The sequence below is a fragment of the Plectropomus leopardus genome, chromosome 20 (genome assembly GCF_026936395.1).
Source record: "Plectropomus leopardus strain MGB_pleo_1.0 chromosome 20, ASM2693639v1, whole genome shotgun sequence".
In the NCBI taxonomy this organism is placed as follows: domain Eukaryota; kingdom Metazoa; phylum Chordata; class Actinopteri; order Perciformes; family Serranidae; genus Plectropomus; species Plectropomus leopardus.
Genome location: NC_142195.1, coordinates 19270334 through 19296253, shown reverse-complemented (window position 1 = coordinate 19296253; position 25920 = coordinate 19270334). Strand labels below are relative to the sequence as shown.

Genomic DNA, 25920 nt, shown 5'->3' with positions numbered 1-25920 from the left:
GAAAGCACTAAATTGTACAAGGCAAAAGAGTTGAAAAACATCAATAGAAAGGTTGGCAAAACTACAGAGTAAAGCTCTGGGTGTACCTTGTGGAGGCTTAATTGTGTGAATTTGTAAAATGTGTGGAAGTTGAGCTTTGAACTGAGTTGCTGAGTGGTCATTTTAAGTGTGCTGGGTCAGCCATCCCCTTAATCTGTTGTTGTTAAGATTGATGGTAAAGTCAGAGTTACTGCATAAGATGTTGCTGACAAAGTGTAGATGTAATTCCAGACTAGAGGGGGCATTGTGTAGATGAATATAGGAGAGCTGGCAGGTTGAGATATGATTTACCGTGGAGGCTTTACGAGAAGTGAAATCAGGAACTTCAATTTCGGTCATTACCAGCTCCATCATTTTGGTGATGGCTGGTATTGTTTTCACCTTGTGATTCTGTTGGTGTCATTGCGGCATAATATGGTCTGGACGACACCTATTGTATCAGGGACTATCATAGAAGCTATTCGGAGTTTGCTATGTGTTTATATGTCTGTGTGTGTGGACAGATTTTTGTCACTGCGATGACATTGCAGGGAGGGAGGAAGGGACAGATGGGCAAATGAAAGAATGGAAGGGAAGACCAAATGGGATTTTGTGCTTAAAATCCTTAAAGTTGTGAAAATTTTACTTCATGTGTAATGTAAGCTCTATTTTTAAAGAGGTGCGCATGTTATGAAGAAATGAACTTCAGGATTTTCAAAATTCTGACAGCTTGCTTTTTTTATAAATAGCATGTACTTTTACTTTTACTTCCAGTAGGCCTACTTAAATACGTCTAATATCATAAAAGTAGTTTTGACATTTATTTAAATAAATACCAGATACTTTACTATAAACTTCTACCAATGTCATTTTTTGGTAAGATATCTGTACTTTTACTCTAGTATGGCTTTCGCATACTTTATCCACCACTGGCTTTGAGTCACAGATCTCTGTATTGCAGCTGGTTTCCAGTTATAGATAGCGACGGCAAATGGGCACGAGTATTAAGTTGTATGCTGACATTGACACATCAGAATGCTATATTATTATTTTATTATACATTTCTTTGTAAAGGATTTAGAGTTGTAGTTTGCTATGCCAGGTTCATGCCAGGAGCTGTCTGCCCCGCCTGTCTGCGTGCAGCTCTTTACCTGCCCTACTTTGTTGCACAAGTACAAGCAAAGTTTCAATTCATGTTATGAAAGCTGTCCAGGTGCTTTTAAATTTTGACATTCACACAGCTGTGAGTTTGTTAAAATTTTTGGCCAAAGCTGAACGTTATCTGTGAAAAGAACAGGAGGGAGTACAAGTCTGGGAGAAAAAAAACAGGTAGCGCTCATTAATCAAGACAATTTAATAGTTTTGTATTGTTGTGCTCAGTTGTACTGTAGTGCTTGACTGGTATCACACTGGCCAGATACACCATACAACGTGAACACAAACCAATGAAAAAACTGCCTGAAAAATAAGCCTGGTAGTTTCTTTGTGTTACGAATTGCATGTATTTATAGAAGCTTAACTTAGGTTGTTTTGAGTTTTTAATACTTTGCTGTATTATATGTGTAATTAGTTTTATATAGTTACACATAATACAACAGTTCTTCCATCAGAATTACAACAAAGTGTAGCAAAAAGCTAAACTAAAATGAGCTGAAATCTGACTCAGCTTGTTGAAAACAAGCAGCCAGTGTTAAGTTAGAAATGTTGAACTTTAATACTTCAAATGTCCCAAAATGCATTATTTGGTAATTAATAAATAAATTTACCAAACAATGCAAAGCTTGATTTGAGACAGTCTTTCCTTTTCTTTTTGTGTGCAAAATGAAAAACGTTTAAGGCCAAAGACCTATTTCAATCTTTTCATGTTATAGACCTCCATGAGTACATTTTGTACCCCTTAATCATCTTTAAAAAATGATATAATAAAATAAAATAAAATAAAATATGGGACATACATACGTACAGTCCATTTTTCTAACTGAGGCTTTTCAGAACAACAGTGGCAAGCTGCAGTCCTGAGACAGATGTAGCTGACGTTGTGGGAGTTCTGATCGTGTCACTGCACCATCCTTTTGAAACGATCTTTCTGCACAGCACGGGTCCTCCTCTGTCTTTCTGCGATGGTGGAGCTGAGGCTCTGTTTGAGGGCTGGGAGGACCACCCCTGACTTAGAGGGTCCAGAACTGGGAAAGGAAACATGTAGATTCAAATAACAGGGGCCAAGATGTCTTTTTGTCACGAGTAGCATCCTAAAATGCCTCTGTGTTGGTTACAAAAGGCAGTAAATGCAGTATAATGGTGGTTTGAGCAATTTATTACATAGAGACAAAGAGAGAGAGACAGAGTGACATACGTTTTTTCTGGAAATGTTTGAAGACCAAGTTTTGGAAATTTCTTTTCTTCTGAAGATTTTCTAAGAGATCCAAAAAAAGAGAAAGCCTTATTATTACTGTGCTATTTGTTTCAGGGAATACTACTGTATAATTGAGAAGATAAAAACGATAACATTCTATTCTCTGCCACTTTACCTGGTACCATCAACAAGGTAGGCCTTTGTCAGAATGTAGTTTTCTGGGGTGATTTTCTTGCTCAGAACAATATCTCTCAGCAATGCCTTCACACGTATAATCTAAATGAGACAATGTAGATATAGAATTCTAAAGTATTCCACAAAATCTTTATTGAAATAAATAAATAAATGTGGTATCTTTCATATGCTAATGATTGAAACAAATGTATTTTGACTGTCTGTGGGAACTTACTTCCTGAGACTGTAAACTGTTCGCATTGTAGAGCTGCCGGATAATGACCTCACACTCCTGTAGTGTGGGAGTGCGCGGTGGATGGGAGGGATTGCTGTGAATTCGTAGAGGTTGTAATGAAGTGATGAGGCCCCCCTTCAACTCTGGTTCACGCTCCTGCCTGGCAGATCCCAAAATTTCGCTTCCCTGTCCAATGCTGCTCATTGAGAATATATTAATTAAAAGCAACATTAAAACTGTTAAAGCCTGGGATGTAAATGCCTGGCTGCTACACCTCAAGTTACGAGTAGAACCTCAAATTGATTCATTGGCCTTGTTTGTACAACACCATCCATCCATCCATCCATTCAACCATCCATCCATCCATCGTCTACCGCTTATCCGGGGTCGGGTCGCGGGGGCAGCAGCCTAAGCAGGGAAGCCCAGACTTCCCTCTCCCCAGCCACTTCGTCCAGCTCTTCCCGGGGGATCCCAAGGTGTTCCCAGTCCAGCCGGGAGACATAGTCTCTTCAGCGTGTCCTGGGTCTTCCCCGGGGCCTCCTTCTGGTGGGATGTGCCCTGAACATCTCACCAAGGAGGTGTCCGGGAGGCATCCTAATTAGATGCCCGAGCCACCTCATCTGGCTCTTCTCAACACTGAGGAGCAGCGGCTCTACTCCAAGCTCCTCCTGGATGACCGAGCTTCTCACCCTATCTCTAAGGGAGAGCCCAGCCATCCTACGGAGGAAGCTCATTTCGGCGGCTTGTACCCGCAATCTTGTTCTTTCGGTCACTACCCAATGGTGGGGACATGACCATAGGTGAGGGTAGGAACGAAGATCGACCAGTAAATCGAGAGCTTTGCCTTTCGGATTAGCTCCCTCTTCACCACAAGAGATCGGTGCAGAGTCCGCATTACTGCAGATGCCGGACCGATCAGCCTGTCGATCTCCCTTTCCATCCGTCCCTCACTCGTGAACAAGACCCTAAGGTACATAAACTCCTTCACTTGGGGCATGATCTCTTCCCCGATCTGGAGAGGGCACTCCACCCTTTTCTGGCTTAGAACCATGGTCTCGGATTTGGAGCTGCTGATTCTCATCCCAGCTGCTTCACACTCGGCTGCGAACCGATCCAGCGAGAGCTGAAGGTCACGGCCTGATGAAGCCAACAGGACCATATCATCTGCAAAAAGCAGCGACCCAATCCTGAGGTCACCAAACCAGACCCCCTCAACGCCCTGGCCGCACCTAGAAATTCTGTCCATAAAAGTTATGAACAGAATCGGTGACAAAGGGCAGCCCTGGCGGAATCCAACCCTCCTGGAAATGAGTCCGACTTGCTGCCAGAAATGCGGACCAAGCTCCAGCACCGGTTGTACAGGGAACAGACGGCCCGTATCAGGGGGTCCGATATCCCATACTCCCGAAGAACCCCCCACAGGACTCCCCTAGGGACATGGTAATTGCCTTCTCCAAGTCCACAAAGCACATGTGGACTGGTTGGGCAAACTCCCATGCACCCTCAAGGATCCGGCCAGGGGTCCAGAGCTGGTCCACAGTTCCACGACCAGGACGAAAACCGCATTACTCCTTCTGAATCTGAGGTTCGACTATTCGGCGGACCCTCCTCTGCAGTACCCCTGAATAGACCTTACCAGGGAGGCTGAGGAGTGTGATCCCCCTATAGTTGGAACACACCCTCCGGTTCTCCTTCTTAAAAAGAGGGACCACCCCGTTCTGCCAGTCCAGAGGCACTGCCCCCGATGTCCACACAATGCTGCAGAGATGTGTCAACCATGACAGCCCCACAACATCCAGGGCCTTAAGGAACTCTGGGCGGATCTCATCCACCCCCGGGGCCCTGCCACCGAGGAGCTTTTTGACTATCTTAGCAACCTCAGCCCCAGAGATGGGAGAGTCCACCCCCTAGTCCCCAGGCACTGCTTCCTCAATGGAAGGTGTGTCGGTGGGATTGAGGAGGTCTTCGAAGTATTCCTTCCACCAATCCACAACGTCCCGAGTCAAGGTCAGCAGTGCACCGTCCCCACCATACACAGAGTTGACAGAGCACTGCTTCCCCCTCCTGAGACGCCGGATGGGGGTCCAGGGCCTCTTCAAAGCCGTCCGGAAGTCGTTCTCAGTGGCCTCACCAAACTCCTCCCATGCCCGGGTTTTTGCCTTGGCGACCGCCGTAGCTGCACTCTGCTTGTCTGCTGCCTCCGGAGTCCCACAGGCCAAGAAGGCCCAGTAGGTCTCCTTCTTCAGTTTGATGGCATCCTTCACCAATGGGTTCAGGTGTTGCCACCACGACAGGCACCGACCACCTTACGGCCACAGCACCGATCGGCCACCTCAACAACAGAGGCATGGAACATGGCCCACTCGGACTCAATGTCCCCCACCTCCCCCGGGACATGGTCGAAGCTCTCCCAGAGGTGGGAGTTGAAGCTCCTTCTGATGGGGAACTCTGCCAGACGTTCCCAGCAGACCCTCACAATACATTGGGTCTGCCAGGTCTGACTGGCATCCTCCCCCACCATCGGAGCCAACTCACCATCAAGTGGTGATCGGTTGAAAGCTCCGCCCATCTCTTCACCCGAATCTCCAAGACATGCGGCCGCAAGTCCGACAACAAGACTACAAAGTTGATCATTGAACTGCGGCCTAGGGTGCAGTCCTAGGCCCTAGAACTGCGGCCTAGGGTGTCCTGATGCCAAGTGCATCAGGACACCCTTACCCTCACATATGGACACCCTTATGCTTGAACATGGTGTTTGTTATGTGGCGAGCACAGAAGTCCAATAACAAAACACCACTTGGGTTCAGATCGGGGAGGCCATTCCTCCCGATCACGCCCCTCCAGGTCTCACTGTCACTGCCAATGTGAGCGTTGAAGTCCGCCAGCAGAACGAGGGAATCCCCAGAAGGAGCACTCTCCAGCACCCCTTCTAAGGACTACAAAAAGGGTGGATACTCTGAGCTGCTGTTTGGACCATAGGCATAAACAACAGTCAGGATCCTTCCCCCCACCCGAAGGCAAAGGGAGGCTACCCTCTCGTTCACCGGGGTAAACTCCAACATACAGGCACTGAGTTGCAGGGCAATGAGTATTGCCACCCCTGCCCGGCGCCTCTCACCAGTGGCAACTCCAGAGTGGAAGAGAGTCCAACCCCTCTCGAAAAGGCTGGTTCCAGAGCCCAAGCTATGTGTCAAGGTGAGGCCAACTATATCTAGTCGATACTTCTCAACCTCGCCACCAGCTCAGGCTCCTTCCCCACCAGAGAGGTGACATTCCACGTCCCTAGAGCTAGCTTCTGCAGCCGAGGATCGGACCGCGAAGGTCCCTGCCTTTGGCTGCCACCCAACTCATATCGCACCTGACCCCTTTGGTCCCTCCTATCGATGGTAATCCCATGGGAAGGAGGTCCCATGTTGCCTCTTCGGGCTGTGCCCAGCCAGGCCCCATGGGAAAAGGCCCGGCCATCAGATGCTCGCCATCAAGCTCCATCCCTCAATCCAATCAGCAATTGTGTGGCTTAAACAGTAGTACAAATAATAATGTATACTTTGCAACCAAAAACAGATTGTGATTATAAAATTTAACATTTTCTTTAAGCATCACAAGGAAATGTAGCTGGAAATTTGAATGGTAAAAAATGTAATGTGGTTATATCTGCATCTCTCAATATGGCTGTTTCAGAAGGTGGCTGCAGGCTATCTGCACCACTTTAACATCAGTCGGGTCTTTGCATAAGCAAGCACTAAAAGCCTTAGATAAGAATTTTTTAAAACAAGTACAACTTTGTGATCTGGAAACACCTGATAAAGCATTCAATTAGTAATGTACAGCATGTTTTTTTTTTTCTGGGAGTTTTCCCTTTATTGATAGGACAGCTGTAGAATGACAGGAAATGTGGGAGACAGACAGTAAAGGGCCACAGGCTGGAAACGAACCCGGGCCACTGCAAAAGCCTCAGAACATGGGGCGCACACTCTAGCAGGTGAGCTAGAGGCCGCCCCAGCATCTTTTCTAAAAGGTATGGTATGGGCCCTTCCATATGCCCCTTTTGTTAAAGTAAGAAGACACCCATACCCAGCGGTGTAGTGGTTATTGATGAGATGGGTGTACTACAAGGTAGATGGGTAGGTTACAGACAAGGAAGTGTGTATACTCTCCTATATATTCCAATGGCTTTTTGGCTGCGAGATGGATATACTGTACACAACAAGAAGAAGAGCTGGGTATACCCCACATATCTTTGTATACCCTCCACTGCACCACTGGCCACACCAATATAATAAGAGGAGCCACAAGACTGGACTGCAAACTAAACTGAAAGAATTAAACACACAGCGTCCATCAACTTTTGATTTGACACTTTTTAAAACGTCAGCGTTAAACCACACGGTCCACATCACTTTGTGAACCTGTCTTTCACTTCTTCACAAATGTCCAAGCTTATTTGACAGCTGTGTGAAACCAACAATGAATGCAACTATCGGTTTTGTCATGGGCTTATATAAAGAGAAATAAAATTAGTAAAATAAAATAATCTTAAAATCTGATTGCATTATTGAAGCAAATATCCAGGTAAGAACCAGATGAAGCTGGATGGAAACTCACCTTAGTGCTTGGTCCTGTGAGGGTCGCGTGTCCTGCAGCGGCTCCTCCAGGTAGAGTCCTGTACGAGCTTCACTTCCCTGAGTCGGTGGTCGAATGCCTCTTCGACTGCGTGTCATTCCTAGAAGGAAGAGGACCCAAGATGAAGATCGTTAGAAATTGTTAAATTCTCTTTCCGAAATGTTATTTGGCTGACTGAGTTTTACTGATTGGGCTAGCATGATATACTAAAGAATAAAACATAACCTTTCTTTTTAGGGAATGCTTTTGAACTAAGGTTGGGCAATACACTCTAAACAGTATATTGATATCACAATATGAAACGACATATGCTGTGTTAAAAGACTTTATCCATAGAGTATACTTATCAAAAATAGGGGTCGACCGATATTGGTTTTTCAGGGCCAATACTGATTCCGATTATTAGTAGTCAATGAGACCAGTAACCCATATTTGGAACTGATTGGCATTTACAATAAAAATGAAAATCTTTCTGTCAATATTCAAAATTTGGAATATAAAAAAACCTCCAACATAAAGCTTTGTTTAAATGCCTTTGGCAAATGTTTAATCAAAACTGAGACTTTCAACATCATATGCAGCAAGTTCCCAGTAACTTTTTTATAAAGTCAAGTGAAAATTTAAATAAAAAATGACTATATAAAATAGCTCCCTGGGGTTTTACAAAATAAAAGTCCCTCCCATGCTGACACTTTCTTTACACTTTTTAATTAATCAATATCAGCAAACATTAGAATAAAACGCTGATTAAGATAATTGGCAAAATGCCAGATATCGTCCCCAATAATCAGCCAGGCTGATCATCTGTCCAACCCTAATTAAAAGTATCCCAAGCAATTAAGCAGACCGCAAGCAAAACAAAAACAGTAAATGACATCTTACCTTTTGTGCTTGACTTGGGAGGCTCCATTATCATCTTATACTGCAACTCTGCAACAACCATATTAGGAGAATTTTAGTGTGTGACATACTGTAGGGAGGCAGATAAGAGGCACAGTCTTGTAACACAGTCCCGACGAACAGCCCATGTTTCCATGGGGGCCTGACTGCTGTGACGGCACAAAGACAGATGACTGGGGAGTCTCCTGGTGGGTGGTGAGATGCAGTGACACTGGATCTGTGTCCACCTCCCACTGAGAGCCCATCAAAACCCTGGAGTTGCTATGCGACAACGGTACCTAGATTGAATGTCGTTCCTTTCAACACACCTTATCAGGAGGAGGCAGCAAGGTCTTTGTCATTTACTTTAGTTCATTACGTACAGAGTGAGGACACAACGACAGGTTACTGAGTTCAACCTTCTGTTAACAGAAGAGTGATATGGATGATATGGATTCTTACAATGAATTGGTTACTCTTCTGGGCCATGTGTCCATAAATTAGCTGATCCTTGATGTACATGGAAATTTCCTCTTGGGAAATAAAATTATAATAAATTGTTTTATCAGTCTCTTTGATTTATTTTCTCCCCTTGCTTCACTTCTGTAAAGCATGTTGTTGCTAGTTTTGAACTTATGTCTTATATTATCATGGTAGACTATACCATGCATTTGTAGCTAAAAAAGCAGCATAAACTTACTGGTTTCTGATTCAGTTGTCAACAAATATATAGCATTTATGATTATCCCAAATTAGGGACTGTTTGTTATCTATGAGAGGGGAGGGAGTGGTGAAAGGAGGGGGAGTCATGTCAAATATTTTTTTAAGCACTGGGGAGGGACTTGTTTTTTTCTTTTTAATTTTGGCTTTGTGGAGGGGCATACAACTTTAAATGGCTGTTTTTTGTTGTTATTGTTTTACTGCCAATTTTAAGCCAAAATTACATAATTGATCAAAACAGAAAACAGAAATTCTCATTGAATATTTATTTTTCTGATGGTCCTTGCACAGATTATATGGGACAATCATTTCCATCAGAAAAAACAACCAAATCTAAGTCATAGTGATATTTAATCAAAATCCATTTATTCAACATGCCTCATTTAAATCTATGATCAAAATAAACCATTTGCACAAAATAAACAACATGCATGACATGAGTAAACAAACAAGGCTTCTTTAACACCAGGACTTCAGCTTCAACTTTTAGGTCCGTACATGACTTTTTTTAAATGTATTCATTGCATCACTCGCTGTTCAACATCCCTGTCTTTAATAGGCTGTACCTGAGGCTGAGTTTTAAAGCTATCCAGTGGACCAACCATGTCATGCTAGCTTCTCAGGAAGCGTACTAAATAACCCTTCTAAGTTCAGTTTGTATTTTGATAAAACTCAAGATATCTGAATAAAAATAGGTTCTATGTGTACCCATGAGTCTCCCTTTTACAGACATGCCCACTTTAATCTCGTGCTATGCATTTTTTTACTGACATTTGATTCCTAATAAAAACAAGCTGATAAGAATTGCTTCACCTTATCAATAGAGACTTCATAACGCTTTTGTAATGCAAAATAATGGAGTTGAAAATGTAAAAAAAACAACAAAAAAAAAACAATTAGAAGCTTGAAATAGTGATATTTCATCAAAATCCCTTTGTCTTATTTACAAAAAAAGAGAAAACAGTTTACACAAACTCACCAGCAAACATGACATGAGTGAAAAACCTATGCAATTCAAGGAGATCTTAAACGTTTGACTTTTAAACATCAAAGAGTGCGTTTTTAAAATCTAACAACTAATTCATGGTGGAGGGAAGGAAAAAGTATTTGTAGCTTCGTGGAGGCTCTAATAAATACAGAACAGTCCCTTAGTGGGTTCATACTACAACAAATTATGGTTATTTTGCTCTCACACTGGTTTCTTTACCTTTATTCTCCCGTCTGAGATACTCTATCTCTGCATGGAGCTTCTCCAGAGTTTCCTTGTGTTGCTGCTGGAGGAACTGGATATTCCTCTGCATTGAAGCGACGCGGGGGTCCGTGTCGCTGTGACAGGACTCCTCTGCCGCTGACCTCCACACTCCTCTGTCCGTCGCTGGGGCCACAGGCACCGGCTGTCCCTGGTGGTTCGCCAGTAAACGCCGTGGAGAGCAGGGCTTCCCGAGGCGCCCAACCCGGGTCCATTGTGGCAAATGCCGCACAGGGGGCAGGTTGTTGCTTGACATTGCTTTGGCTCGTTTAGCTAACGAACCATTTTAGCCTCTTTTACTAGCAATGCGGCGACGATTTGTTTCAGCGCGAGTTAACTGTTAACAAACTAGCACCGATGGCTAACTGTGTTTTCTCTTACTATTAAATTACAGTGTGGACAGATCAAACTACGCTGTTATCCCACAAAAGCCTGCTTATTACTTTGCTTAAGTCTGCTTCTTGTAAACAGTTCAAGTCTTCGGCACTCATTTGACATGCGCCCCACTCAGACACAACGTTTCCCTGACAACAAACACTTCCGTATTAAGTGTTTTCCGCTCTCAAAGCTACGTAAAGTCCCGCCTCTTGCTTAAACATAGCCGTTCGATTGGTCGAGCTATTGTTTTAAAAAATTTCAGTGCCTGAAACTTATAACAAAAAGTCAAGATAATTCAGTCACAATGGGGCACTATTGCACCTCGTGAAAAGGTTGTGTTTTCCTTATTATATATTTATTCATTTTGCATTTTATACAGCTGGTACATGTAATGTACCAATTAATGTCTAAATACTTAGTAGTTGTTATAACTTACTATTGACTATCTGTAGTGTGGGGCTTTGAGCTTATATTTTGGACAATACCATCTCTTGTGATGGAGAAGATGCAATAAATTATGTCATCTTTTGTCTTGCCATGTGACAAAGCAGGTGTATTTAGTTTTCTTGTCCAATGTTTGTCTTTTTTAATATTTGACCCTCATTTCTTTCCATCTTTTGTCTTAGATTAAACAATGCGAGTGCTATATTGTACAAAGCAGACCAGCTACTAGTGCAGGTTCAGGCATAAAAGATCATAAAATGCCTCCTTAACTTGAAGTGCCATGACAGTAAAGGAAATTCGCTTTACTTTACAACAAATCACCTTTCCTTTCACTTTATTCATGTTGCAACTCTCAAACAGTAAAGGTTACATCACACACAGGGACACTGAGATAGTGTGTCTGTCATAGATATGACAACATTAAAATGTGTTTGCAACAGTGAGAGACAATATGGAAGATCAGCAGAAGGCCTGTTCTTTGGAAATGTATAGGTGGTGTGGTACTGTTCTCTCTGTGCCTGCAGCGTCATATATACAACAACAACAACAATAACTTAATTTACAATATTTACACGTAATACAGAAGTTGTAAAGTGAAAACACAAAATGAAAACATTCAGGTATGTTCTTCACAAACATACAAAAAGAATAATCCAAATCAATGACCAATCTGTTATGGGAGTGCAAACATTACACTTCATTTATCTTTATGTGAGACTTAAATCAGAAGCCCTGGAGCTGGTCAGGGGTCAGTACTTAAGGACAGTTCAGCACTTTCTACACCAACCACTCTAATCTTTAAGTAGTGCAACTGCTTCACAAATTACTTTTATCTTTCAACCTCTACCCCAGATAAGAATAATTTAAATGGCCAATATCAATGATAGTAGGGAACAAAAAAAAGTGACACATGCATCCGTTTTATAAAGGTCAGATGTCATCACTTTCTGCTACCAGTATCTTTTGAGACATTGCCGATACGAAATGACTGAACAGAACAGAGAAGCTGTGTATGATATTAGGAATGTACACCCAAACAATATACAAACGCAGAATGCTCTCGGCAGACTACAACCTACGAAAGTTTACGAAAAAGTTATCCCACAAAAGACAAAAGGCCACAAAGCGAATACACATCTTGTATATTTAGAGAAATCTTCACTGGGAAAAACCTTTCCTCTGTTCTGTTCTGCTGACTGCTACTGGCTGCACAAAATGTCAGCGTAAACTATCTTCAGCCCTAACCACACAATCTAAAATATGCACTAAGTTGCCATCTTAATTAACTTAAAAAAGCAGAGGAAAAAACACCTCAGTGAAAACTAAGTTACACTGGGCCTGGTTGAGGGTGACACCAGAAGAGCCCTCAATTTTCAGGGGATTTTGCTGAACTACATCCACACATTTAAATAAAAATCAAACCCATCACATCTTGTTACAGAGCAATATTATTAGTTCTGTCCCACTGCCCGTTAATACATCAAACAGCATTCACACATGCATGCATGCACACAAACTTCTCTTTAACGGCAACCAAAGTTGACCCTACCCATTAGGCCCACAATTTAGGGGCGCAAAGGTGTCCTGTTGGGGTGTGTGGCCGTGGTCAACAATACACAAATGTTTCAGGTAAAATCCATATTTTCAACAAGCATTCCAAATCAACAGTTTCAAAATCAAACACAATCGCCACCTACAGACTACTCTGAAACAGAACACAACACAATCAATGCAATCTTTTTTCAGCATAAAGCAATTTTTCTTCTTAAAGAAATCTTCCTACAGTTTCATAGCTTATACCATCTCTCTGTCAGCATTCTCACATCAAACACAACTATAATACAACTAAAACTGCAATAAAATATGGAATAGAAATCTCTAAATAAGCTAAATCTTTCTAGGTATCTACAGACACTTAAAGCATGTCTCACTCCAGATCGTTCTATACAGTACTTAAACAGTGCAAAAACATTCAGACGTTAACTCCGGGACAAATTTTAGTAACATTTGGCTAATATTGACTGTATTACTCTCCTGTCAGCTCTACATTCAAATTTGATTATACTTGCTGAATTCCAACATAACTGATTGGTAACATAAAATCAGAAGGAATATGGAACTGTGTCAAGAAATTGTCAGTGACAGCAGTACCTAAGCTTCTGTGTACCTGAAGAATACATCCCAGGCTATTGCAGCATCTTTAACGTGATTGCAATCAGGGATGTCAACAGACCAGTTTCAGTCCCTGTTGAATTGAAAGCTATATTTTGCATGTAGCAAAGGGGTAATGGGTGTTTTCCAGACCCATTTTCTTCATGTTGCTTTAATACCTGCCACCATTAAAAAGAAATTTAAAAATCACTATTACGTCATTGTTTCTGTGATGAAACTTGGTCTTTAACATTTAGCAATGTATAGAATCTGTAAATTGTCAAACCCGGGAATTTTTTTTCCCCCAAAACCAGCACAGTGAGTTTAAAAGAAAACAAAAACAAAACTAGATTTGAATGTTGGCAATAGTTTTGCAATAGTGATTGCATGCGCTTCCAGCCACCAACTGTAGCATTGCTTTTTATACTTCCCTTCAGCAAGCAAGAAACAATAAGATACCAGAGAAAATTAACCCAGGAAAGCATTTGAACAAATTAAGACAAACATACATGTGATGAAAATGATAATTGGCCGTTCCCGCTCTTCAGCAGATAGTGTACTTTCCCTCTAGCTACTCATCTTAGTAAAAGCTAACATTTTATTTATAAAGTAAACCTATTGCAAATTGGTAGCAGAGATATTTGTCCACCTTTAAATGGTATCTATTTATGATTAACAGAGTAGCTAGGCTAACTGTATGTGCAGTATGTGACTACTTGGCAATAATTGCTCCTGCAGTTGTAACGCTTAGTGAGGGGAATCTTCTTCTTGGCAAAAAAATATCATTTTCAGAGCCAGGAGCAAAGTCATCTCCCACAGATGTGAGTGCAGTCATTCTTTCACGGCACAAGTGCTTCATGTCCAACACTGTTACAAGTTCAGTGTCGGGGACGCCACTCAACCTGTCCAGAACTTGAAGCCAGTAAGAAAACACAAGCCCTGAAGCTTGTGAGAAAACTGAAGCCTTGTGGTTTTCTTGTGAAAACAAAAGCATTTCTAAGTGAAAACCATGAGATGTGGGTGGAGATTTGGTTTGTTGATAATGTGCAGGGTGCAAATGACTGACATCATATCCACAAGCTGAGACGCAGTATCAGACTGTCAAACACAGAGTCCTGACTGCAAAGCTGTTAGGCGTCGTTCAATGCACTCCTTACCTACAGACAAAAAAAAAGACAGTGGGTATGTCAGCATAGCAAGCCATGTTAATACTGTGTGAGCATGTGTTTCTTCCAGGTGTTATGGGTTGGGGTTTTTTGTTTTTTTTATTTGTCAATGTGCATTAGCTTTGTAATAAACCAGCAGCCTGCCCAGGCCAATATATTCATTTTATCACTGTGCAGACCAAACCACAATATGTGTTTACAAAAACTCCTAGGTAGAAAACATACATAAAGTGAAACTCCACTGAGCAAACGCTGCCTCAATTGGTTAGTTTTTTAGCCATCTTAAAAAAACTAAAACCTCATTGGTGCAAGAACAGTAATTTTACTTTATATACCAGGCAGTTGTTGGTCTATTTTTGCCACAACTGATTAGTGTGTAAAGTAAAGCGAATAAAATACTCCAAATATTATGTTTACTACAACTAAAACTGATTATTTTAGGTGGCTAAAATATGTGTTGTTACGACTGAAAATGACAACAGAAATGAACAAGTTTACCAATTTCTCATACTCTCCATAATTCCAAAAGTTGCCAGTTGTCTACTAAGGAGGTTAAAAGGAGAAGAAGTCATGGCATCATATCATTTGGGTATAACACGTGCAGTAAAATCTGATCTGCACTTACCAAAAGGCTCAATAGCACTATCATAGAACATGGCGATGGTTAATTTGTTGCACTATATATGTAGGAAGATATGGATGTGAACTGCAATTCTACTGAAAAGATCTTAAAATAAATATCACAAACAAATTATTTCTATAAGAAAATGTTTATATTGACCTACATCCATTCCAGCATAACCAAAAAGTTCTTTCAGGCTGAGCGCACCCAAGGAGTGAAGAAAAGTGCACCAAAAGAGCAACTGGAGGACGCAATTATTTTATTTCAAGCGCCATCTGCTGTAACCCCTCAAGATCACAGCTCCAGGTATATTGGTCATATGTAATACCCTATAGCTCTCATGGGGTCAAAGAGCGTGTCCCAGCCTCCTTTGAGTAGTCTTGTTGTCTACCAATATGTAAATGTTGTTGTTTTTTACTTTAAAAATATAGTATTTAATTATTTACAAAATATAATGATAAGAAAAATGTAGCTGCAGAAACATTGGTGCTAAGTGGAGACATCCCTTCTTCTTGTGAGTGAGCTGACAGACACACTTACATTTGCTAACACTGAGGATGTCGTCCTGTTCAGTGAGCAGCAGAGACAGGCCCTCCATCAGCAGGAGAGCTTTGTGGTAACGCAGGACTGACGCTTCCCCCTGGTGGAACATTTCATCCAGCGCAGCAGTCTGAACCTGACATGACACCAGGATGTTCGGGTTAATGCAGGTTTGATTTAAGTCTTGATTAAAATATGAACATAAACTGCTGGGACATGCAATGCACCTTGGTTCCTTGCTTTGTATCTGTTTTTTCTAAACAAATTAGCCATTTTGCCTCAAATCGCTCTAATGGTTTAAGATATTTCTGTGACCATGAAGCAATATTTATAGAGCAAAAGCTTTCAGCCTTAGTATAAAAAAAGATATCAAGAAAGAGGAGATATTTTTGCTGTACATACTCTTAATTTGGTAATAAATGCTAAGGCTAATTATTTGCTTGATGCCCACAGACAGAGTATCTGAGTGATTACGCCGTAGCCTGCAGCTGGACACTAACCCTCATCTCCTTCTCTGCTTCCCAACTGTCTAATTTCCCTCCTGGCTTACCATCTGCACTGTGTGGCTGAACAGCAGCCGCTCAGCTGTAATGGAGGTGATTTGGTCCATTAGACGGTGCTTCCTGGAGAAGAAGTGCTCCAGACGGGTGCTGAGTGAGCGACAGGATGCCACGCTGGACTTGTACAGCTCATTTAGCCTTCTCACTACTGTATACGGACAGAAATGTATTTTATTTTTGCTGCCAAGACACTCACTGTGCATACTGTGTAATATGTATAATAGTAGCTTAACAGAAAAAATGAAATGACTCTTACTTTGTTTGACTGTAGAGGATGGGTAAAGTTTGCCCTGTTTGACTCGCTCCATGGCTGTGTGTAAGGCAGTGGAAAGGAGTTCTGCAGTCTTCAGGTAGAGAACCAGCTGCTCTGCATGACTAAGGACAAAAGCACACATGCAGACACACACATAGTACTTAAAATTCAGTTTTAAACTGGCAAATGAGAAATGAAATTCAAACAATACAATGTTGGCATTTAATTATGAAAGTTAGAGAAAAGTCCGTGTGATTGACAGCAGACGTAAAGGCAAACGTCTTTTATCACTCTCTATTCTTAAACTCATCTGCAGTATGTTTTCAGAAAGAGGACATGTCTGAACAAATTGAAGCCTAAACTACTTTGAAAGTTTTACCAACCATAGGCCCAACGACTGACTTCAAACTGTCAAAAATTTGAAAAAAAGACATCGCTAGACTTTGTCCAGTTGGGGCCTAAGAAGGCACATAATCTCATCTTCTTCCTTCTCTGCAATCAAACTCTTCAACCCATCACTTCCCATCCTTATTATTTTTATGTCAGCTTGTCCAAGTTTTGATATATTTCAGTCACAAATCCTAAGCAGGCTCTATAAATCTGCAACTGCTAAAGAAAATCTGACAGATCTTTCTGCTAATTACAAAAAAGGAATTTTTCCCCTCACACACACGGCAGGAGATCCACAGTGAAATAATCTGTCCAAACTGGATAATCGTTTTTACAAAGACTCAGAGCTGTCGTTGATGCAGCCTTACCTCCACTCTCTGCTCAGCGAGCTTATCTGATCAGCTACCAGGCTCTGCTGCTGAAGGAGGCAGGGGTGAGACATGTTCCCCTGCTCCCCTAAAGCAGTGACACCACGGGCTCCAGCCACCTCCATCAGACAGCGGGCGAAATCCAATGTGAAACGCAGGCTTTGCACCGTGTCTGTATGCTCCTGCTGCGCTTCGACAGAGACAGGGAGATGGTTTGGTGATACAATTTTAAACAGAGGACACCAGAATGTGATTTCACATTCAGTTTGCATTGGTTAAAAGAACACAAGCATTAACAGGACACAGGCCATTTCATTATTCCATTTTCAGATTCTGCCTAAGGCTATTATGCCACAATGACTTGAGTTAAAGACATTTTAACCACACCGTGTTCTCTTTAACTCTCTCTAGAGAGATTAATCATCTCAAGGTTTCGTGACAATGAACCCACACAAAACAAGAAGTCATTGCTGCATGCATAAATAGAAAACACAGTATTCAGAGCTGTGTATAAAACCTGTTTCCCACCTCCATCAGCGTTTCCTCAGGCAGCTCAGGAGGCTCAAAGGTTACAGGACCGCCCATGTTGACTGTGATAGGATCAGTGAAACTGTAGCGAGGACTGGAAGGAGCCTCAAAGCCATCCAGATAGGTGCCTGTCTGAGGGTAGCGGCTTGTGTAGGAGCCTGCAGGGCTGACTGAAGTGAACGAGCCTGCAGCAGTTAGAGGAAGAGCAGGAAAAAAAAATTAATTTCTATTTAATATTCATTACATGCATATTTTTCCATCAAATGACAATGCATTGCCCTTGCATCATAGGTGTACAATAACCAGCAAAATAGACATGAACAACGATTGATGAATACTTTAAAATAATAGTGTGTGCATTCAGTTCTACCCACTACACTTTTTTCTTTTTTGGGGGGTATTCACACTTGTTGCTCACCACTGTATTAAGAGGAGCACCATTCCTGTAAATGATAAACATCTGCCAGCAGCTACATGATTTTTTCTCTTAATAAGTATTTTAAATGTAAATTGGAAAATAATGTGTTCTGAAAACCACTCATTTGGGTTATTACTCCGCAAATCTAACTGCATATCTCCACAGTTGGGTTTAATCAAAAAGAAAAAGAAAATCAGCCTCTTACACTGACATTTAATGAAGTTTCCACATCATGGAAAATGAGTGCAATCGCTTCCCAGTGCTCTTTGTTGTATGATGTGCAGAGCATAATACTAATGCTGCAGCCTGAGTGGAATTTGATTCCCATTTGCTGTAGAGAGGATGTATTTAGCTATGTACAGACGTGCATGTGCTACCTGAGTATTTCCTCTGTCTGGAGTTTTGAGGGGGGGTGCTGCCACTGGGAGGGGAGCCCACAGTGAAGACCACCTGTGCAGGGCTGATGGAGCCAGGTGCAAGGCCTCCCCCACTACCAGGGGGCACTGAAGGGCAAAAAAGAGCAATGAGTAAAGGTGGGTTGAATATATAATTTTCCATTTTTATTTACCAATAAACACCAAAATCTGGTTGACATTATGTCAATACAAACTCTCCCTGTAATTTTCAGAATTAAAAGATCTACTTTGAGTTCCACTGTAACACATTTTATTCTCGTTCAATGTATTACTGACGGCAATGTAAATAAACAAAAAACCCAAATTACACACATATGTTAAAAAATGTTTATCACCAAAAGTGCAACATTTTTACAGTTTTTTTTAGTGTTTTCTTACTTTTAGACTAGTCAACTAGTCAAAGTTAAGCTTCTGTTAAAACATCAGGGAAATCAGTCGTTAGCAACATCCCGGGTGCCTACCTGTAATGTCTATGGCTTTTTCAGGGGTCAGGTTCTCTGTGCTGCCTCGGTCGCCTGCAGGTCCACCTGGTCCAAAAGCAGCCATCAGCAGCATGTCAGACAGACGACCGGCACTCTGAGACCTGCACCAGAGAGACAGGAGACAGGAAACAGGAGACAGAGAGCAGAGAACATGAAAGGAAATTACATGAATTAGGCAGACATCCTTGTTTAAATACATATTTTAGTTTCTCTTAATAGCTGTTTCCTTGCATGTATATTTAAGACCCGTTATATCTACTTCATTAGGTTACTAATCCCTGAGACTGACCTTTTCTCTCCATATATAAGAACAAATGAAAGGGGCTATCCAAACTCTATAGATCTCCAGCTTCTGCAATGTTATGTAATTTATCTATTGTAAAAAAGATTAAGGTTCATGGTATTGCACAGTCTAAGAAGGAAGGAGATTCACCTCCAACTAAAAGGTAGTTACTTTTAAACCTTGGAAACCTGAGCATATTGGTTTCATTTCTTTAAAACACATGGCAAGTAGGCAATGAGAAACTTAAGCAGTAATGAACCGGTAATTAGCAAGAAATCTGTAAAAAGTACAAGAAAATTATATGAAAATTAGAAAACAACAGCAAAAACAATAATAACCTTCCAAAGCCCTTGGTATCATCACTGAATCTGTGGACGCAGTGAGCAGGTGGGGTGACCTGTGTAAGCGCTTGTTGTCCTGCGTCTCTGGCCTCTGCTGGGGCAGTCCTGCTGCAAGGGGAGCCGATGACCAAACCCTGTTGTGTCAGGAAGGTCATGAGGTTCGGAGAGCTGGGAGGTTTGGGGAATTCAAATGGAGGGATGGTCTGAGGAGACAGACATGAAAGAGAGGAGAGAGGTACCAGAGGTTTGTTTAAACTGCTTGGTAGTCTTTTCTTGTACTATGTATCTTCAGAGAGTTAAACACACACAAACACACACACATCTCTCTCTAACACACACACGCAGCTGACTCACCCTGGAGGGAGAGCCGAGGATGGTGGGGAGGGGGTTACGCTGCATAAGCTCACTGAGTCTGGGTGAAGAGTGTAGAGGGCGGACAGTCATCAGGCCTGCAGAGGGGGCCACCACCGGGTCTGAGTGCTGCTTCCTGATCTTTTGTCGGCCACCTCCACTGGCACACTCCAACAAACAGGGGGCGCTGTGGAGCCGTGTGCCCAGCCCTGTCGTCTGCGTGTGTTGCTGAGAAGTCAGCCGGGGTTCAATGTGCTGAGGAGCTGTGAGACAAAAGTTCAAAATATGTCTACTTTCAGACAGCAGGTGGCATTGCAATATAAAAGTCAGAGAACATAATAAACATAATAAACACCAAGAGACAGCAGAGATGGACAGGTCCGCCCGAATCCCCCGCTGCCCTACTGGCGTGCACGTCCAGGCAGCTAAGAGACTGTGCCAGCACCAGGAACAGATGAGAAGAGAGCAACTGGTGGTGAGTAGAGTGTTTGTGTGCGTAGGAGGTTGGTTCATTTTGTCAACGAATAACTTTAAAATCTACTGACCAGCCTGCCTCACAGAAACATTGGCAAATGAGGACCACAACAGTTTATATCTTTAGTTAAATTTTCTGGCAGAACTAACAACGAGGAGCCAATCGCCTTTCCAAGACTTCCACACCTTCTTAAATATCAAATTCAAGTACATTTTTAAGGACATTTCGGGCCAAAATCCCATGGATTCCATTGCGCAACACTGAATAGTTTGAGATATGAATCAAGGTTGATTACTGATACAACACTGTGATTTTTTTAATAATGAGAAGTAGCAGGCTCTACTGAAGCTCAAAGACAACAACAATTAAAAAGAGAGAGAGGCTTGAATGTGTGAACATTTCTCAGTTGTGTTGTGTTACAGTGATGGCAGACTCGGTGGACTGCTTTCTCTAACAACACAGTCAAACGATATACTGTGTGAGCTGAGCAACAGAGACTTGAAGGATGTGTTTACTTAATGACTGCCTTGCTGATGTTAAAAGCTCAATGTCAAAAAATGTTCTTCAGCTGAACTCAGACAAAATTAAGATCATTGTCATTGGTTGTCATTTTCAAAAATGTAGTTTGTATTACTTTCTAAATAAAGATTGTTATTGCACAAAATGTAGAAATTCAAGCACTTTCAATGACCCATGTCTTTTATTTCCATCTTTCAAAATATTTTCCTCAAATTTATAAACTTTCAGCGATCTCAAAAAAAAAGAGCAAACACAAGCAGTACAAAGAAATATGTGATGTGCATCTGTGAAACTGGTTTACAAAGTGAAGAGCAGCCTGTGAGCTACCTTGAGGGGAGAGATGGAAAGGTCTGGCGCCTCCCAGGGAAAGCCTGCGATTGGTGGTAACTGTGCCTTGCCCGTATGGTGGCGAGGGTCCGGTCCGAGCAAATCCCACAGAGCTTCCACTGCTGCAGCGACGCACTGGTGTTGACAGCCTGGTAATGAAAAGTTAATGAGTCTCTGCAGTCAAATTTACATGTGCAACAGTGTGAATTGTGTATGTGTGTTTGTCCTTGTAGACACGAACCGTGGCGAGCCATCCTGTTTGATACAATGGAGGTTCTGCTCCATGCGCTGGTAGTTGTGGATCTGGGTTGGGACTGGGATGGGCAATGACTGACCATGGTTTCCATAGCTACCACTGTAATTACTTCCCAAGAACTCACTGGGCCTGCCAGCAACAGTGAGAAGAACAGAGAGTGCCGAGGGAAACAGTTAGACAAGACATGAGAAGGTTAGTGTGTGTGTGTGTGTATGTGTGTGTGTGTGTGTGCGTGCGTGTGCGTGTGCATATGCGTGTGCGTGTGCGTGCACAGACAAGTTCAACAATTTTAACAGGAATGAGTACACCAAATGTTTCGGAGAGGAAATTCTTCTCACAACAGTTCTGCCAAATTCGTACAATGTCTGTGATGCAAAAGCAAACATTAAATGATCCGAGATTTAAGAAATTCATTTACCAGATATCAGGGAATGTACTCCATCAGCTACTTTGGCCATGGCTGCCTCTTCCTCTCCTTTAACTATTTCAATATATTACAGTGTCTGGCCCCCTGAGCTAAAAATCACTGCATGTAACACCACATCATTCATTTTTGTGCTGTTACCTGACAGGACTTGGAGACCCACTGCAGGAAGGTGAGTGTGGTGGAGTTTTGACTTGGCTACACAGACCAGCAGAAGCCAGAAGAGAGCTGATTTAGGGGAGAAGGGACAAAGGAGACACGTCATGAGGATTTTAACAAGGTGCCATTTAAAAAACAAAACACTCTTAGTGTGAAAGCTTTGTTACTTTGCTAACACCTGACACAACAGCTTTTTGGCATTTCCTTTTTCTTTCCTTATGTTAAAGTGTGATTCTTTCCCCCAAAACGGCGTGTGGCCTTGGCGATGACACAATGGCAGTCTGGTCTATGTTTGTCATGTGATAACAGTGATATTTAAGCAGTGCAGCACTAAATTTGAAATTAGTAATGCAAGGAACATATTTTGCATAACGTTTGACATATTCTCGAAATTTAACTTAATTTAATATATTTCAGCCAAAAATATGTATTTTCAAAGTTTCCCCAAAACATTCTGTTAATTACCCGCTATTCATCAGGCTGTCCGGCAGCACTTTGCTCTCACATGTCAGCTCACCTGCTGGACAACCAGAAAAAAAAAAGCAGAGACAGAAAAGAATGATGGAGAAACAATTTCTAGGTAGTGTAGAGCTCCAGTCTATGAAAAATAAATAAATGATGAGAAGTTATCCTACAGAGCTGGAGGCTTCTGACTATGCACAGCTACATTTGACACTGGGGTACAAAAAAAAAAATCCTTACTGGTGAAGTGAGCAGGCACCATGACAAAGTCATCTGTGTCACAGGAGGAGGAGTTCTTGCTACTGCCACCACCTACAGACGAATCCTTGAGGAGAAAACCAGCGGCCTCCTGGGTAGGGGAGGCCAGAGCTTTGGCACGCAAATGCTGAACCTCAGCAAGAGACTGCTGCAAAGACAGCGAAGCAGAAAGTAGTACATGAACTTGAAAAAGAACACAAAAAATAAATAATAAAGAGCGCACAGTGTAGGAAGGGCAACGCGGTGCTGACTTGGTTGACTGAACATAAAAACACAGCCTCATTACTCAGGTGCAGACAGAGAAACAAAGAGGAAATAATACAGGAATAATAAACACGAACCGGTGGTGAGGCGAGGTGAGAGGTGGAGGAGCTGCTACAAGAGCTGGCTGATGCAGAGCTTGGGAAGCAGGTCATGGACACAGTAGGAGTTGCTGTAACAAAATGCAGCATAGTCGTTAGAAAACTCAAGAATACACACAATGCGGTTTGGTGAGAAACACGGAATGTAAACAGAAACTTGGTGTGTTTACAAGAAAAGCCCAGAGGGCACATTTCATGACATAACTTTTGCTATGTTCACATCACTATGGCTACATTCACATTTACAGAGCTTCATGTGCAATCCTGATTTTTTTCGGCACCTCATGTAAAACGCTGTCACAGCATGAAGGCAAGCTGTCTCTGTCTGAGAGTGGATGGCAATTGGGCTCTGTTGGCTTGTGAGTGGGCAGCCTACCACAGCAGCGATAACGACGACAGCAGCTGCTGTGGTTTCAACTAGGGGAAGACAGATTGTCCCTCTGACTGATCATTGGGGCAGATATTTGGTATTTTGCCAGTTATCTGTATCTGCATTTTGTTTTAATGATCGTCGATAAAATCAATTAATTAAAAGTGCAGAGAAAGTACCAGCATGGGAGGAACTTTTACACTATAAAAACCTCAGGGAGCTATTTTTATTATTTTTTGACGTTATTGTTGATGTTAAACGTTTCAGCTTTGATTAAATTATTTGCGAAAGGCATTTAAACAAAATTTTGTGTTGGAGTTTGTTCCAAATGCTTAATAATTACAGAAAGATTTTTATTTTTAGTGGATATACCATAGATAGATCCAGTCCTATGATGGAATAAAAGCACCATTTGGATGAAAAATTCAGTCTTGACATTTCAATCTTGCATTATTTTAAGGGCTGCATTTTATTTTGAAATAGTTAAGCTAAGTTGTTAAGTTTTGTACTTACTGCTTAGGAGAAAATGTGGTATAGTTTCAGAAAATGTGCAATGTTTTACACTCAAGGTGCGAGACATTATAGGTGCAAGATATTCTTGCACTTGTGTATTACTGACAATTATCCATCCTAGCTTTATTAAGAGGTGTTGTTTATTTGTACTTACTCTTTTTCATGGATGAGCTCGCCTCCAGGAATGGATGACAAAAAAACTCATCTACCAACAACACGAGAAGAAATATAATTAAAGGGAGGCAGTGAACCAAAGCAACATTTCTTAAATCAAGAGACTAAGCAAAAGTAAAAATACATTATATAGTCTTTTTTTCTTCATTAACAAAGCATTTCTTCATCAAACAGAAACAGGACATTTACAGCAATTCTTATTACATCCGCTGGCTGTGTAATGTGACAACATAAGATTTATAAAAAAAGCCACATCATCAAGTTATGAGTGTAGGTCTGCATCAACACTATATTGTCAGCGGTTTCATTAATTTTATGGTGCTTGATGCGCACTGACCAAAGTCCATGCGGTCTTTGTGGTTGCGCTGCAGCAGACCGAGCAGCAGGTGCCTCAGATGGCTTGAAGTCTCTCTGGGGATGCTGCAAACAAATAATACCACAATCAGTGCATGTGTGTGCTGCTGTGCAGAAAATAAAACTTATTAAAGGTCAAATAATACATAGTAGAAAAATGATATTACAGAAACAGCAACACTTTTAGCTTCTCTTGGTTTACTCTTTATGTTTATACTGGAACCAAAACATGAGCTATCTATATTCCCTGGAAATAATGTCATCAGTGATAATCTTTTCAAAATATATGATGTCTTTCGCATTTAGTGTGGTTTCACTAGGCAGCTTTGAATGGAAATGTAAAACCTATCCAGACAAGTTACTGTAAAAAACTAGGTTGTTGGGAGTTAAAGTGTTATTTCTAACAATGTTGTAAATCAACTGCTGTTCAACTGTTAAAACAACCCAGCTGGCATGGTGGTAACTATGAGCATCTCTGTGGAAGCTTACTTTTGGTGACTGACCTAAATATCAGATTTTATCAGGACTAAAGCAACACAGACACATTTTAATGAAATATTATGAGGTCTTTCTGAAGATTTAAGGTCACTTTGCATTGGTTAATGTACTCTTAAGATGTATCATAGCAACTTTTGTCATTTCTTATAAACAAAATTTAATAAACAAATGCAAAAGAAAGACAAATTCACTGTGTTTTTCAGTATTTTATCATAACATCTCTTAATCGCATAAAAACTAAACATGCTGTCATCTGACTGAAAATCCTTACTTGGGGCTGAGAGTCTTGTTTTTTTCATAGAACAGCCGGAGGTCCTGGGGACTGCTAGCCTAAAGAAGGTCAGAGAGATAGTTGAAACATGTCAGTGTCTGCAGATGTAAGTGTGTGTGTAAACTGAGCTATACCACCTTTTCATGCTATAGATGCATACATTTTTTATGGCACAGTATGCTGTCGTTGCACAGATTAGAGCATTTTATTAGCATTGTCTGGCTTGAGGTTTAATTACTTGAGTAATGACACTACACCACATGTTTTAGCATGTCTGTCACTGAGGCAAGGAGTGAAGCTACTCTAATAATTTTAGAAATGCTGCTGGACCTGATTAGGTAAGGGCATTTGTTTGAAGTTATGTGTTTCATCTTTTGAAGCATCATTAATGATAGGCGAGGCAAATCGCTGGGTTTTTGGTTTCTTGCTCATCTTTCACATGATTTGTACATAAGAGAGCGTCTGTTTGGTAACTTTCAGCAAAGAGACTTAAGTGCAGTTTTTGGGCACCAACAAAAACATGTAAAAGGATCATTCAGCAAGGTTTTGGATTAAT

The 25920-nt window shown here is 41.5% G+C and overlaps 2 protein-coding genes across 3 annotated transcripts in view; both read right to left on the bottom strand.

Moving 5' to 3' along the window:
- Positions 1-1051: 1051 nt before the first annotated feature.
- On the bottom strand, positions 1052-10793 carry ccdc74a (coiled-coil domain containing 74A). Its single transcript, XM_042509635.2, has 7 exons — positions 10210-10793; positions 8286-8333; positions 7386-7503; positions 2781-2976; positions 2547-2647; positions 2372-2431; positions 1052-2201 (listed from the first exon to the last, which is right to left on the bottom strand). The coding sequence occupies exons 1-7, from the start codon at positions 10505-10507 to the stop codon at positions 2075-2077; spliced, it is 948 nt and encodes a 315-aa protein (XP_042365569.1). The 5' UTR covers positions 10508-10793; the 3' UTR covers positions 1052-2074.
- A 597-nt stretch (positions 10794-11390) lies between these two features.
- Positions 11391-25920, bottom strand: part of ulk1b (unc-51 like autophagy activating kinase 1) — a 29285-nt gene continuing 14755 nt past the window's right edge. The window contains exons 9-27 of one of the 2 annotated variants that reach the window (XM_042508863.2): positions 25365-25423; positions 24579-24661; positions 24222-24272; positions 23164-23255; positions 22805-22970; positions 22568-22622; positions 22085-22171; positions 21505-21648; positions 21264-21412; positions 19946-20205; positions 19589-19794; positions 18947-19068; positions 18447-18572; positions 17652-17836; positions 17124-17308; positions 16369-16487; positions 16103-16260; positions 15553-15688; positions 11391-14381 (exon numbers count right to left, since the gene is read on the bottom strand). In XM_042508863.2, the coding sequence (XP_042364797.2) occupies positions 14326-14381; positions 15553-15688; positions 16103-16260; positions 16369-16487; positions 17124-17308; positions 17652-17836; positions 18447-18572; positions 18947-19068; positions 19589-19794; positions 19946-20205; positions 21264-21412; positions 21505-21648; positions 22085-22171; positions 22568-22622; positions 22805-22970; positions 23164-23255; positions 24222-24272; positions 24579-24661; positions 25365-25423 (2439 nt within the window). In that variant the 3' untranslated portion in view covers positions 11391-14325. The remainder of the gene's footprint in view (positions 14382-15552; positions 15689-16102; positions 16261-16368; positions 16488-17123; positions 17309-17651; positions 17837-18446; positions 18573-18946; positions 19069-19588; positions 19795-19945; positions 20206-21263; positions 21413-21504; positions 21649-22084; positions 22172-22567; positions 22623-22804; positions 22971-23163; positions 23256-24221; positions 24273-24578; positions 24662-25364; positions 25424-25920) is intronic. The other variant, XM_042508864.2, reaches the window with a different exon arrangement.

Bases quoted from the DNA above. Each gene is read 5' to 3' on its own strand.
- ccdc74a (XM_042509635.2), bottom strand. From the start codon at position 10,507: ATGTCAAGCAACAACCTGCCCCCTGTGCGGCATTTGCCACAATGGACC. The intron at 2,977-7,385 runs GTGAGTTTCCAT...CTCAATGAGCAG, and splicing joins TCACAGGACCAAGCACTAAG to CATTGGACAGGGAAGCGAAA. The intron at 2,202-2,371 runs GTATGTCACTCT...TTCCTTTCCCAG, and splicing joins CAAACATTTCCAGAAAAAAC to TTCTGGACCCTCTAAGTCAG.